The sequence below is a fragment of the Rhipicephalus microplus genome, chromosome 10, assembly GCF_043290135.1.
Source record: "Rhipicephalus microplus isolate Deutch F79 chromosome 10, USDA_Rmic, whole genome shotgun sequence".
Classification (NCBI taxonomy): domain Eukaryota; kingdom Metazoa; phylum Arthropoda; class Arachnida; order Ixodida; family Ixodidae; genus Rhipicephalus; species Rhipicephalus microplus.
In genome coordinates this window covers 16,614,056-16,627,310 of record NC_134709.1, presented here as the reverse complement: position 1 = coordinate 16,627,310, position 13,255 = coordinate 16,614,056, and the positions used below count along the sequence as shown (strand labels likewise).

The 13,255-nt window shown below is 46.9% G+C and overlaps 1 protein-coding gene across 2 annotated transcripts in view; it reads left to right on the top strand.

Moving 5' to 3' along the window:
- Positions 1-13,255, top strand: part of LOC119180601 (uncharacterized) — a 70,318-nt gene that overhangs the window by 25,647 nt on the left and 31,416 nt on the right. For both annotated transcript variants that reach the window (XM_075875115.1, XM_075875116.1), the window contains exons 2-8: positions 1,091-1,240; positions 3,284-3,374; positions 5,520-5,615; positions 6,959-7,155; positions 9,137-9,205; positions 11,146-11,233; positions 12,243-12,319. In XM_075875115.1, coding sequence (XP_075731230.1) covers positions 1,091-1,240; positions 3,284-3,374; positions 5,520-5,615; positions 6,959-7,155; positions 9,137-9,205; positions 11,146-11,233; positions 12,243-12,319 — 768 coding nt within the window. The remainder of the gene's footprint in view (positions 1-1,090; positions 1,241-3,283; positions 3,375-5,519; positions 5,616-6,958; positions 7,156-9,136; positions 9,206-11,145; positions 11,234-12,242; positions 12,320-13,255) is intronic.

Genomic DNA, 13,255 nt, shown 5'->3' with positions numbered 1-13,255 from the left:
GCGGTGGCCTATAGTGGCTAAAGTACTCGACTGCTGACCCGCAGGTCGCTGGATCGAATCCCGGCAGCGGCGGCTGCATTTCCGATGGAGGCGGAAATGTTGTAGGTCCGTGTGCTCAGATTTGGGTGCACGTTAAAGAATCCCAGGTGGTCGAAATTTCCGGAGCCCTCAACTACGGCGTTTCTCATATGGTGGTTTTGGGGCGTTAAACACCACATATCAATCTATCAGCAATGCCCCCCCCCCCCTTTCCCTTCCGCTTGCCCCTGGAGCAAAGCTTTTTGCATCTAGCGTACTTTTGCAGAGCCTGCAATCTTGGGAGACCATGCCCTTTTTTGCATCTAAAGCATGGTTTTGCTACGCCTTCAATCTCGGGAGCAATGCTAAAGTTCTTACAGTTTCACGTTATAGAATAAAGATTGCAGGCTCTGAAGAACCAGTACAATAGACTGAGACGAGAAAGAAAAACAAGACGGCTTTTACGTTCAAGTCATCTAAGGCGAATGCAGAAAGTAACCTGTGAGTTTTTCTGTGTTTTTTAAAACCATACTACAGGTTTTCTTGTGGTGATTCACATTATAGAGTCCGTTAGTAATCAAAGGTCGCGTGTAATGTGTCTGAATTAACCAGAATAGTAGAGTCTTCGTACTCTAAATCGATAACAACTTTCTCTAAACACACATGCAGTCAGGAAAAGTTTATTTTTTCATTGACTCAGCGCAGTCGAAAGCAGCGTGTCGTCACGAGGCGGATGCGAGCAGTGTTGCGATGAATGTGTGAATCGCCAACTCGCAAGGGACACGAAGTCACAGTTTGGCTTGTAAAAGATGGCGCACATCTAGATGTCTTCGTCCTGTATGCGTTACCGACGTCTTGTAATCGAGCCGTATTAACTAACAACTTATCGAGAATACCCTGCAGATAAATCGAGGCGTGTTTGTTACTTCGCGCCTGTGGGCCGTGATCAGTAAGTGAACGTCTGATATGCATTTGCAATGTGTTTAATCAGTCTGTCTGCCTCTCTCTCCACTGTCTCTTTCCCTGAACTATTCGTGCGTCTCTTCCGCCACTTGTCCTCCCAACCACTCAGCGAGGAGACACTCAACGACCTGTACAAAGAGCTGCAACGCAGCGAAAAGCCTCAAGTCGTGGAACGCTTCGAGGACGTCATTGCCGACCTGTTGGACAACATGAAGAGGCTTCAGGAGGAGAACAGCCAGTTGGAAAGCACGTGGCTCAAGTAAGCACCCATTCATTCATTCATTCATTCATTCATTCATTCATTCATTCATTCATTCATTCATTCATTCATTCATTCATTCATTCATTCATTCTCAATCAATCAATCAGTCAATAAATAAATCAGTTTGTCTAAGCTTTTCCTTGCGGGGATAACTCCTAAAAGAAAAAAATTCGACAGATCCCACGTACCTGAAAATTGACGTTATGCGAAGCATACGGAGGGAAGGTGGCCATGCTGCAATTTTTATTGAGCGACACGTCATTAAATGGCGCTAAATATATGTCCAAATGTTGCACGAACAGACATGTTGAAGAGAGTCAGATGTTTATATAATCAAGTGTTTGCACTTCCGCAACGACGCCAACTGGAACATGCGTACTAGCAACAGTAGAAGCTGATATGAAGCGCTGATGCTCGCGAGGATGCTGGCCCTGCTACATCGATCAATTTATGCGCATGGCATCTAACCACAATTGACGCTAACCCGACGTGATGGCTGTATCAAAGGAGTATTTATGTAATGTTTATAAAATTGGGTAGGCAGCACTGCAACCACTATTGCCGTTTCACGACTATTAAGCGTCGATTTGAAAAGTTGTTTCGAGACCTGGCCTAGCTCTGTGGTAAAATGCTTCATTGCCACGCAAAATGCTTGGGTTCGATTCCACCGTGGACCCTGACATTTATTCTTTGTATTCGTCTGGTCGACGCTACCGATTTCGTCTATTTCTTAACGCTCGCGCGTTAAAAGTGACCGTGTGTTCTCCTCGTTGCTGGGTATAGATACTGAGTGTCAATCACCAGTGGCACATACCCGTCCATGGGTATGTGCCACTGTCTGACGGGAAGTGCTTGACGACGTGCGCGACGGTATTGTGACATTATTCATGTGTTGACTAGCGCGTCATATTCGTCTAACCATTTTGCCCTCCCATGCTGGTTTTGGTTCACGCCAAGTTAAGGGGGGGTGAGCACGAGAGCACCCAAACGTAAGCGGCTAGATAGATAGATACGCTCAAAGAAGCTGAAGTTCGCTAAGAAATGCTTGGCATTAAAAAAAAAAAAAGCTCAGCACGCATACCAGTGCGGTTTAGTTCAGTGCTGAGTATTTCACACGTGCGCGAAGCTTCTAGTACGCACCATATTCGTGCAAAACTAGCACAGGGTTTCTGCTTGGACTTGCTTTATTTTTCTACAGTGAACTTGGGTTGGTCCGCGTAAAACGCGGATCGAAGGCCCGCTGCGATCCTCCCCGTTGTGGTCGCATTACGATGGGTGTGAAATGTCATAGCCCAGTGTACAGGACAGCGTCAGTACAAGTTAAGGAACGCCACATGGTCGATATTTTCGGAGCCCTTCCACTGCGGCGTCTCACATAGTCATGTCGTATAGTTCTCGCGCGTGAAACCCCAGATATCACTGTTAACCCAGACGGATGAAAACGCGCTCACACAGCCTGAACGCAAGCTATCAATTCTTTATCGCCGAGGGCGTCGTGACCTTATTTATACCTCGTCGACAAACAACATTTCGCGCGAAGGCATGGACCGCATACCTCAACGATAGGACGTCAATACACACATGTCAGGCCACTCAGATGCCGTATTTGTTCGAATGTAACGGGAGTCTTTTTTTTTTTTCTCCGGACTTTCGCTGCTTAAACTGGACCCTCGCGTTACATTCGAATATTCAAATCACCGAAATAACTATTTTTTTTCCCTTCCAGGATGCAGTGAAAAGTCGCCCCTCTCGTTACAATTGTGGCCGCGTTACAATCGAGTAAATACGGTGTGCTATTTCCTTAGCGGAGTCAATTCTTTCTGTGTTTATTTCTTTTCTCTTTCTTTCGTTATTTCTTTTATTCTTTCTTTCTTTCTTTCTTTCTTTCTTTCTTTCTTTTCTTGCCCCTCGTTATGCAATTATGCTGTACATACGTTGTGAATGCATAGCCCGTAAAATGCATGCACTTGGAACGGAGCGTAAGGAGCGAGGCTTAACTGTGGTCCGAGGAGAACACTCGTTGTTTCGCACTGTGTCCAGGGAGAAGAAGGAGCACGAGGAGCACTTGCGGCGCATGGAAGAGGAGATGGACAACCAAGTCAAGCTTGTCGAGTTGCAAGCCAAGGCCAAGGTGAGGTACCAGCGCTTGGATTTTGAACGCGAGTGTTATGTAACGTCGCGTGGCATCGTGGAACGAGATCAAATATCTGTAAAAATAAAAATGGTTTCGGCCTTACCTTCTGTGGCCCACTCTGCATAAATCGCTATCTCTCTCTCATATATATATATATATATATATATATATATATATATATATATATATATATATATATATATATATATATATATATAAAATGGGAAAGAAGTGTATACTTTAGGGCTCGTTTTTCCGTGTGTGTTTTTACACAATATGAATGAGATCTAACAGACAATAATGCCAAGGAAAGTATAAGGGATGTTACTAGACCGAATCGTAATGTAAATGTGAAGAAAGAAAAGTGGGTGAAAAAATAACCTGCTTTAGGAAAGAACCGAACCTGTGTCCTTCGAATAACGCGTTCCATGCTCTACCACTGAGCTACCACGGCCGCCATCCTCCCAACCATTTTATTGGGTATATATGTGAATCACGAGGTTTCGTCCATCAGCTGTAGTTTTGAGTTTTGCGTTCGCTTGCCTCACGACTGCTTCCAGCTTGCGTCCTGGGAACGTCCCCACTGCAACTGTCTTGTCACCTCTTACCCTCTCTTTGATTGCTTCTGCGCATCGATTTGAATTCGAGTCCCCGGCGATTATCACGTGCATTGACTTTTCAGATGGAGCGTCCTGCACCTGGGAGTTACTTGCACCTGTGACGCCGGTTGCTTTGTCCCCTCCCAGCCCCACCACTACTTCGCTGAAGCTGGGTCTTGCGACCATTGAACAGGCTGAACCTGTTTTTTCTGAACTTGCTTGCTCTTTCTTCTCCGCCGTTCTGGTTGCCGGTGCCCTACCGTTCTCTCCGTCGGCCACTTCTTTGCTCACCTTCGCTAGTGCGTTCTCGACGGACTTGAGCCTTTATCCCATAGCCCTCGTTTTTTCTTGCTCTGTCGCCAATGCAGTCTCCAGCTCGGTGATTCTCATAAGCAGTTCACTCTGGGCAACCATCATTTTCTCCATTTTTTCCTCGACCCCACATTGCCTACACTTGGAGTCAGCCTCCTCTCCATTCGCGTCTGCACTTGCGTCCATTTTCAAACCCACCCCGCATCCTGAACGTTTTACAGCCTTTTTAACCATGCCCTTGTGACACCAATTGTCCTTATGAATTGTGCCACTCGATAATTACAAAACACGGCGTACGACGAATCCTGCCCTACGAAAAAAATAAAATCTAAGCTTTACTACAAGAATTTGCGTTCTAGGTGTACGTGCGCATCCCCCACGGACTGGCAAGAGAAAAAAACACATACAAACAGAACACACCCACGGAAGTAAATACCTGGTGATTCACCCCAGAAAAAGCCGTACAATGTAATAAGCGCTACAAAGGTTCAAACTTCTATTTTATTAGTTATAAAAGCAAGCTCGAAACACACAAAGCCACTTATCTGTGCAGTCGATCGGGAGCGCTCAAAACACACGTCCATCCACTGTGCCAGTCCGAACACAGGATGGATGGATGGATGGATTGATATGGCTGTACCCTTTAGATCGGACGGCGGCCAACGCCACCAAGCCGTAATACTTAGTGAACCAAAAACTAGATTTATTTTTTCCCTTTAAATACTGAAGTTGAGGACTGGTAATTTGCAGTGAAAAGTTTAATTTTCACTCGTGCCTTGACTTTAGCCACCAATCAGATAACCTCCTTCTAGTCAATTCTACCCGCTTCAAGTCTATTTTGCCCTCCCTGTCCCTAATCCCCAGTGCTTTGAGTGCTTTGAAAAACTCTGCGCCATCATCCTGAACTATAGGGTGAAGCCCTTTAGAGAACATTATCAAGTGTTCGGCAGTTTCCTCCTCCTCTCCACACGCACTGCATACCCCTTCGTATTTCGCTCTATATGCCTTGATCCGCATGGATGGATGCATTGAAACGACTTGGTGTTGCCACTTACCAGTGGCTATGCGTTCTAAAAAAAAAAAAAACTTCTGTTTATTCACATTACTGCGAGATGGCGCCGTATCTCACGCAGCGCCTTCAGACAGAAGGCTATCGTCTTGTTACGTCACTTGCAGAGGAGCACGGAGATACACTGCCAATTTTTTTTTTAATCTGCGTTTTGCGATGCAGGTGCAAGAGGAAGTGGAGGCCAAACGGAGGACGCTTCAAGCCAAGATGAGCGAAGAAATGAACGAACTGCAGTCGCATGTATCCCTCTTCGAAAAGGTGTGCCATTCGTCACTCCGTTGTACGTTATCGCACGGTTTTTATTCACGTGTTCTCGCAAGTTGATATGCTATGAATGGCTTGCGTTGACGCCACTGTAACCTCCGTATTGGAGCGCAAGAACGGGGAATGCGACGTTTGCGACTCGTAATAATGCTACCAAAACATCACGTGCAGGCTTTTTTTTTGTTATCACATCGAAGCAGGTTAATTTCTCGAGCACTGCTTTGGTTTGCGTTTGTTGGTGCATGATACGTATTTTGAGAAGGCAGCGCGAAGGCAGTGTCAAATAAACATAGTATAGACACCGCGTGCGCTGACTACAAACAGCGTTTTTTGTTTGGCGCACATATGCATATATGTGCACGCAATGGCGATAAAGATTAGTTGTTGGTTAGCGCCCGTGGTGTCTACTACGTTTCTTTGACCCTGCGGCTTTGCACTGCCCTTTCAAAATGAGGTTAATTGCGACTCGGTTAATAGCAAAGCCGCCATCGTGAAGTGCGTTCAGAAGCCGTGTCCAGGACGTCATATGCAAATCTACAGAGGTTACATCCATAGGAGTCGTTGCCTCAGACAGACTGGCCGACGTTTCGATAAACACTGCTTGAAAAACATTTAAGCGGCTTCGCTCTAGTGGTGCCAAGCCTGAACGAAGTGTGCCGCTGGGCAGGCCTTCTGTATCTTCGGAATCGCCGTTTCATTGTTGCCCGGATGTGAACGAACGACCTCACGTTTCTACGCCGACGCTGGGACGTGACTTATTGGGCCCGTCATCAACTGTGTGGGCGCGCCCTCGCGTCACGTTCCCAACCAATCGGAGCCGTTTTAATTTTGAACGCGGGACCGTCATTGTTGCCTGTAACAAGTGAGGTATTGCGCTGCTAAGCACGTTGATGAAGATCCGATTCCCAGCATAGAGGAACAAAACAGTTCGAAGATGTACTTCGCGATGATAAAGAAAGAAAGAAAGAAAGAAAGAAAGAACGAAAGCACAAACAAGGGTGTTGGGTCCTCTGTCAGGCTATATGCCTTTAGCCCCAACATCCTTTTGTTTCTTGTGTCTTGTACACGAAAACAATAAAACAAATTTTGAAAATTGAAATTGAAAAAAAAAACAAATAAATAAAGAGAAAGGTAGAAAGAAAGAAAGTAGAAAGGTAGGTAAGCAAGTAAGTAAGGCACTGACAGGCCAAGCTTCACTCGCTCCCGTTGTTCCGATACAGGAGGGCTTGAATTCTTTTTTACGAGTCATCGTCCATTCGCGGTCGCAGGTCACGCATGCTCCAAGATGAGCATGGCCTCTGGGGTAATCGCCGCCTTGTTCTTTTTCTCGTCCGCAGGTCGAGCAGTGGCTGAGGGCGAACGAGACGCACGACCGTAAGCTGACGTCGGTGCACTCGAAGCTGGACGAAGCGCTGCAGGAGAACCGTCAGTTGCGGCTAAGCCTAATGGACACGCAGAACAACGTCGCGCTGACGCGCAGCGAGCTGGCCCAGATTCGCTCGCAGTACGAGGACAAGTGCAAGGCGCTTTACGAGTGAGTGAGCCTCCTCGGACTGTTTCACAAAGGGCTCTGACACGGGCCAGAGAACCGCCATACGACCAGGAGCAGAGTTCTTCAGTATAAGAAGTCACAGCTTTGCCTCAGAAGCGAAGCAATGAATGCGATAGCAACAAATCTGAAGGCCACGTGCAGAATGGCGAGCAGATCGAAATGTGCCCCGCGTTTCTCACGCACAAATGACGCTCGAAACGTACTCACAGCTTTGCCTCAAAAGCGAAGCAATGAACGCGATAGCAACAAATCAGAAGGTCACGCGCAGAATGACAAGCAGATCGAAACGTGCCCCGCGTTTTTCACGCACGAATGACGCACAAAACGTACTCACAGGTACACAGATGAACGCGAATAAGCTTCTCAGTTGTTACTTCGCCGTGTCTGAAAAGCGCGCCCTTTCCGTAAACGGAGGCTTTGCAATGACCTTTGTGCGCCCCGTAACTACAACAGAATCATTCCAGCCGATCGCCAACCAAGACGTATGATCCTTCACAGCGGGAGATAAGGGCGCCGGAGAGATCATCCACTCCACTCCCCTCCTCTCCGCGGGCCAAAGCACACGTGAGAAATGAGAGCCGCCGCGCGCCTATTGCGCCATCTTGCTGATAATGCTGAGAACACTATGCCAGTACTACGTGTAGCATTGAGCAGCTTGCGAGGAACGTACGCGGGACGGCGTCACGGCTATTTACTTCATCGTATTGTTGCTCCTAGACGGCGCGACATTCTGCAAGTTTCCGCAAAATCGCTCATTAACATGTCCGGGTTTCGGAAAGCAGTTTCGCAACTGATATGATTCAAGAACTCTGTCACTGTAGCGCGTGGAATCATGAGTTGAGTTTGACCACATGGGTTCTCTCGAGGTTCACAGAAGTGTATAGCCGACTCCAACTTAAGAAGAAATACCAGCTCCTCCCGCCGAACTGCTTGCGCTTGTCATTCGCCCGTGATAGAGAGCCGTGTAAACTGGTTTCCTTTCGAACCGTGAGTACCCCTATCGTGTGCTGATGTAAAAGAAAATCATATCTAAAACTAAAGGTTCGTCACTCCCATGTAAAATACTTTTGGCTAATCTGTAGTATAAGAATATCTGATAAAATTGAATGAAATTTCACAGAACGTTCAAGATTTTGACTTGAAACCGACGAACACGTGTTTGTACGGGCACCAGCTATCTGAAACGCGCGAATGGCATTTAGTGTCACGGGAATGGGCAAATACGATTGGGTGGAATATCTTGGCAGATTTATTTTTGGGTGGAATAGTGATGGCAAATGAGTGAAGGTTATGTTTATTCTTAGGTTGTTTTGTTCCCATGAGCGTGTGCCGAGTTCCCCTTCTGGGAACCCACTGCGCGCACGTGAAGGAGGTTGAGAAAAAAAATGAAATTTTGTCAAAACCTCCTTGGCGCACGCCTGTGTTTGTTCCTGATGGCACGACGTGCCCTGCCTCCCCGTACGCTTGCACTGGGAGGTCTGACAACTTCTGCGGACGTGGTTCCGATGCAATAGCGAAGGTAGCATTGTCAGCTTTGATCTGTAGGCACTACTTGCCGCCGTCGGTGTTTCCGTTTGTAACAGCGTTCGGTGACCGTTGTTGTCCTCCCTCATTCAACCAGCTTTACTTGTAAAAGTGTGATGATTTGTAAGCGAAGTCATGCCCCGCCGCGGTGGTCTAGTGGCTAAGGTACTCGGCTGCTGACCCGCAGGGCGCGGGTTTCAAATCCCGGCTGCGGCGGCTGCATTTCCGGTGGAGGCGGAAATGTTGTAGGCCCGTGTGCTCAGATTTGGGCGAACGTTAAAGAACCCCAGGTGGTCTAAATTTGCGGAGCGCTCCACTACGGCGTCTCTCATAATCATATGGTGGTTTTGGGACGTTAAACCCCACATATCAATCAATGTAAGCGAAGTCAATATTGTGCACTTCGAACGAAACCGCGCTTTGCTGTTGTTACTTACAGCGAACGAGAGCGCATCATGGGCGTGCTCCAGGAACAAGGACTCGCTAGCAAGCAGCTTCAGCACCTCCAGTGAGTGTCTTTTCTCTCAGTAATTCGTAGTTTTTTGTGCCGCGGTCTGCGACGCGCCATTTGTTTCAGATTTGTCTTCGGGTTAGTGCGCATGAAACTAGGTTCGGATCGTGGTTTCCTATCGACTGTTACTTTTAAGCACTCTCGAATTGGATTCTTCGGGACGCATACTCTGGCGTAGTCTACCGTGCTCGTCAACTGAAACTCGATACTCGGAACGCGCGGCTGTGGGTGGTCACGTTAATAATAATAGTTGTCGGGAGTTTTAGGCGCTAAAACGGCGATGTGGTTATGAGGGAAGCAGTAGTGGAGGACTTTGGAAAATTCGGCCATGTGTTCTTTAAAGGGATAGTGACACGAAAATTTTCAGTTGTCGTTTTTGTTGCGTCAAATAAAAAAAGAGACCCGAAGAGCCCAGAGAATGCACTGGTAAGCGTGAGTGCACCATCACCAGATAATTACAGTACATTTTTAAGAGCTAGTTTTGGTTCCTACCTTATCCTGACGTCACAACGTGGCATGAGCTTCTATAGTCACTATAGCCCTCGCTAGATGTCGTGGCGTTTCCACGTCCACTCCGCTCCGTGGATCTCTTGGTGACGTACAAGTCAACATTCTGAACGTATTTGGGGTCGCACAAGCGGCCATCTGGAATGCCTTCGTCATCACAACTTAGCCATACTTGTGCCGGAATCGACACTGTAGCCTCACGCCACCACAGTGTCGATATCTGCAGCAGGTGTAGCCATGCTAAAATCGACTCTACGAAACAAAGTTTTTGTTGCCACAGTTGCCATGGGGATATGGGGCTTTGTCAAGCTGTTTTATACAGCTTTTTTTCCCTCTGTCCCAGCCACTTACTGTACAACTGTACGTGGTCAATAAACTAAACTCAAACTCAAAGTATCTTACCAGCGAGCACTGTACTTGGTTAAAGCTTTGTGGTTGCTTCGTATTATAGAAAACAAACAGGCGTGCGCATGGCGGGGTTGGGTGGGGGGGTCTCATAGTAACGAAAAAGCGGGGGAGCACAAACTGCTCCATACGAAGGTTTATCCCATGCGAAGGTTTATTCCAGCGCCACGCCCTACTTAGTAGTAGGGCGTGGCGCTGGGATAAACTTCCGCACCTCCCCCTTCCCCCCTGATGGAAACCCTGCGCACGCCTGTTACAATAAACGCACATTTTTCTTTCCTTACACGCTTTTAAGGTCAGCGTGGGCATTCTGTGTAGATAGCGATAGTGGCATTCGCCTTGCTCTACCCGCGCGCTTGCTAAGTATAATATTGCAGCGAATAGTTTCCAATAACTGGCGTCGTCATATCACTACAGCACATATTCTCACTATAAAGGGTGCATGACGAGTATGTAGTTAATCGTGGACAGCGTTCAGTTTATAAGCGTGAAAAGTGCAACTCAAATTTGACCAATTCGATGCTTACTGCAAAGCGCCACGTTCGGCAGTTGGACGCTTCGAACTCCTAGCTCAATTAAAAAAAAAAAAAAAAAGATTAGCGGGTCAGTAAACGCTTTCAGTATAGGGTATCATCGGAACCACCGCTACGAAATTGCGAGCCTATAGCGGTCTGTCCGCGCATGCAGCGCTGTCATGTTCTTGTCGCAATAAAAAATTTCGTATTGATGGCCGCTTTGGGCCACTAGGGCGAGCCCAATTCTATGCGTCTTTCTCGCATTTAGCGTTACTTTTAGAGTGCTATTTGCAGATCTAGTTTCGTAATGCGCATATTTTAATGATATTACACATTGTGCTGGCCCTACTTGATAACGTCATGGAACTTATCGTTGGTCACAATCGAGTGCGTTAAAAAATTCGTTTTTCGAAGAGAAACTAGGATAGAGGTAAGAGCTTTAATTTTGTGTATTTGCCTCCTGGCCGTTGACATCGCTGTTTGATGGCTTTTGCGCTTGGTATTTTACAGAGAGGCCAACAGAAAACTGCAAGACACAAACGACATCTTGCGGAGTGTCTTGGAGAAAGCCGAAGCCGAGAAGTCGCACACCTCTGATGTATGCCGGAATTCGATGGTTTATTTATCGAGATATAGATTTATTTATTTATTTATTTATTTATTTGCAATACTGCCAGTCTCTACTGAGACCGTAGCAGGTGGGCACTCTGTACAGATGCTATGATTGCTCATCCTAGTACAAAAAAAACATTAATACAGAACATAAAAGCAACATCAACCTGGCACTTTGTACATTAGCAATATTTACACAACATAATAAACAAAGTACAAGTGCATACAAAAATGGCAAGTTTAACAATAAGGCCGCTTACATGGCTGTTTACAGAACATGCAAGGAGTACATACTGGTTTCATTACCATTGTCACTGGGTATTTAAAGAAGCTAAGAATTGTTTTCAATTTCTAACTCGAACTGAGGCAGTGACTCAGTGTTAGTGATGGGAGGGGCCAACATGTTCCATTCGCGAATAGCAACTGGAAAAAAAGAATATTTAAACACATCAGTGTTGCATTAGTATCGTACTAATGTGTGTGTATGTTTGTGTCTTGTGGCTCGTGTTTGTGAATAAGACACGTAATTCGAAATGTCTATTTTAAAATAATTGTGCAGGAGTTGATAAACAAATTTTAGACGTGCCTGTTTGCTAGATAGATAGATAGATAGATAGATAGATAGATAGATAGATATGCATATCTACCTGTAAAATTTTCTATCCTTGAATGTACCTATATTGCTCGTCTAACTGCGATTAGTAGATCTATGCGCATGAAACCACGAGCAATATAGGTCAGATATGCATATCTACCTGTAAAATTTTCTATCCTTGAATGTACCTATATTGCTCGTGGTTTCATGCGCATAGATCTACTAATCGCAGTTAGACCTAAAAACTATTGGACGCACCGATAGGTATGTAGCCACAAATTATCGCCACGTGGGGCGGCAGTACGTATTTGTTTGATTTACCTGTAAATAGAAACAAAAGTTTTTACCTGGTTCTTCGTTTATCATTTTTCGATGTTCCGTTTCTTCCCTCCTACAACAGCAACTGGTCAGACAAGAGTCGGTGCTTTCGGACTACTTGGGCGACTCCGCGTTCACGCCACCCATGAGGAACCGAAGGTACGTGGACGCATGTCGTACAGTTTCTTTTATTCGAAGCAGCTCTTTGACTCGCGAGTGTAACGTCGTACGTACGTGCGTCTGTGTGAACGCGCCTCAGCGCGTTTCCTTCGCCGCAGGTGTGGGAGCGGTGCCAAGTAGGTCTCACCGCAGGTGCGCGTTGATGCCACGCTCCCCTCGCATACTTTCCTCGAACATGCGCGCTAACGTCCCTCTCTCACTCACCCGCAGCACGCTTGCCGCAGCTGCCAGCTCCTCCGCCCGCCCGCAACACACTTCTCTCTCGCTTCGGGCCGTTCCATGCGCTTTCCGCACAGCAGCAACGCACGTGCCGGCACCGCGCGTGTGTGGCTGCAAAAACGTCGGAGGGTGAAAAAACATCGCCATTGGCTGATTTGTCCTCCGCTTTCTTGGATGTAGGCACTGCGCCGTGCTCCCGACCGGGTTGCAGAAATTAGGTGCCTTTTCTCTTCTTCTAACCACTACCACCGCTTGCGTGCGGCAGAGGTCCTGGCACGCGCGTGGCGGCTGTGCGGGTAGCGCGTGTAAAGGCCATTCACTCTCCCCACCGCCCGCAACGTTCGACCGCACGTAGAGTAGAAACACTCTTTCGGCTCGTTTACTTGCGACGAAACTTACGCGAAACCCAACCCGCCTCCCGTGTCTTTGCGTTTAAAAGAAACGTTTACTCGAGTAAACGCAACCCGAGTTTCGCTTCAAGCCATTTTTCCGGCACCCGCGTCGACGCCCGTTTCAACCTGGTCAACGCCGTGCGCACCGCTACTGCTTCGCATTCCATCAGGTTCTCTTCGGGGAGATGGTCCATAATTTTTTTTCGCGCTAGTTAGGTTAACTTACGTTAGTGACCAGTGACAACTAACGACCACAATGACCGTGTCCTAGCTAGCTCATAGTCACTGTGCACAGTGAATAAGC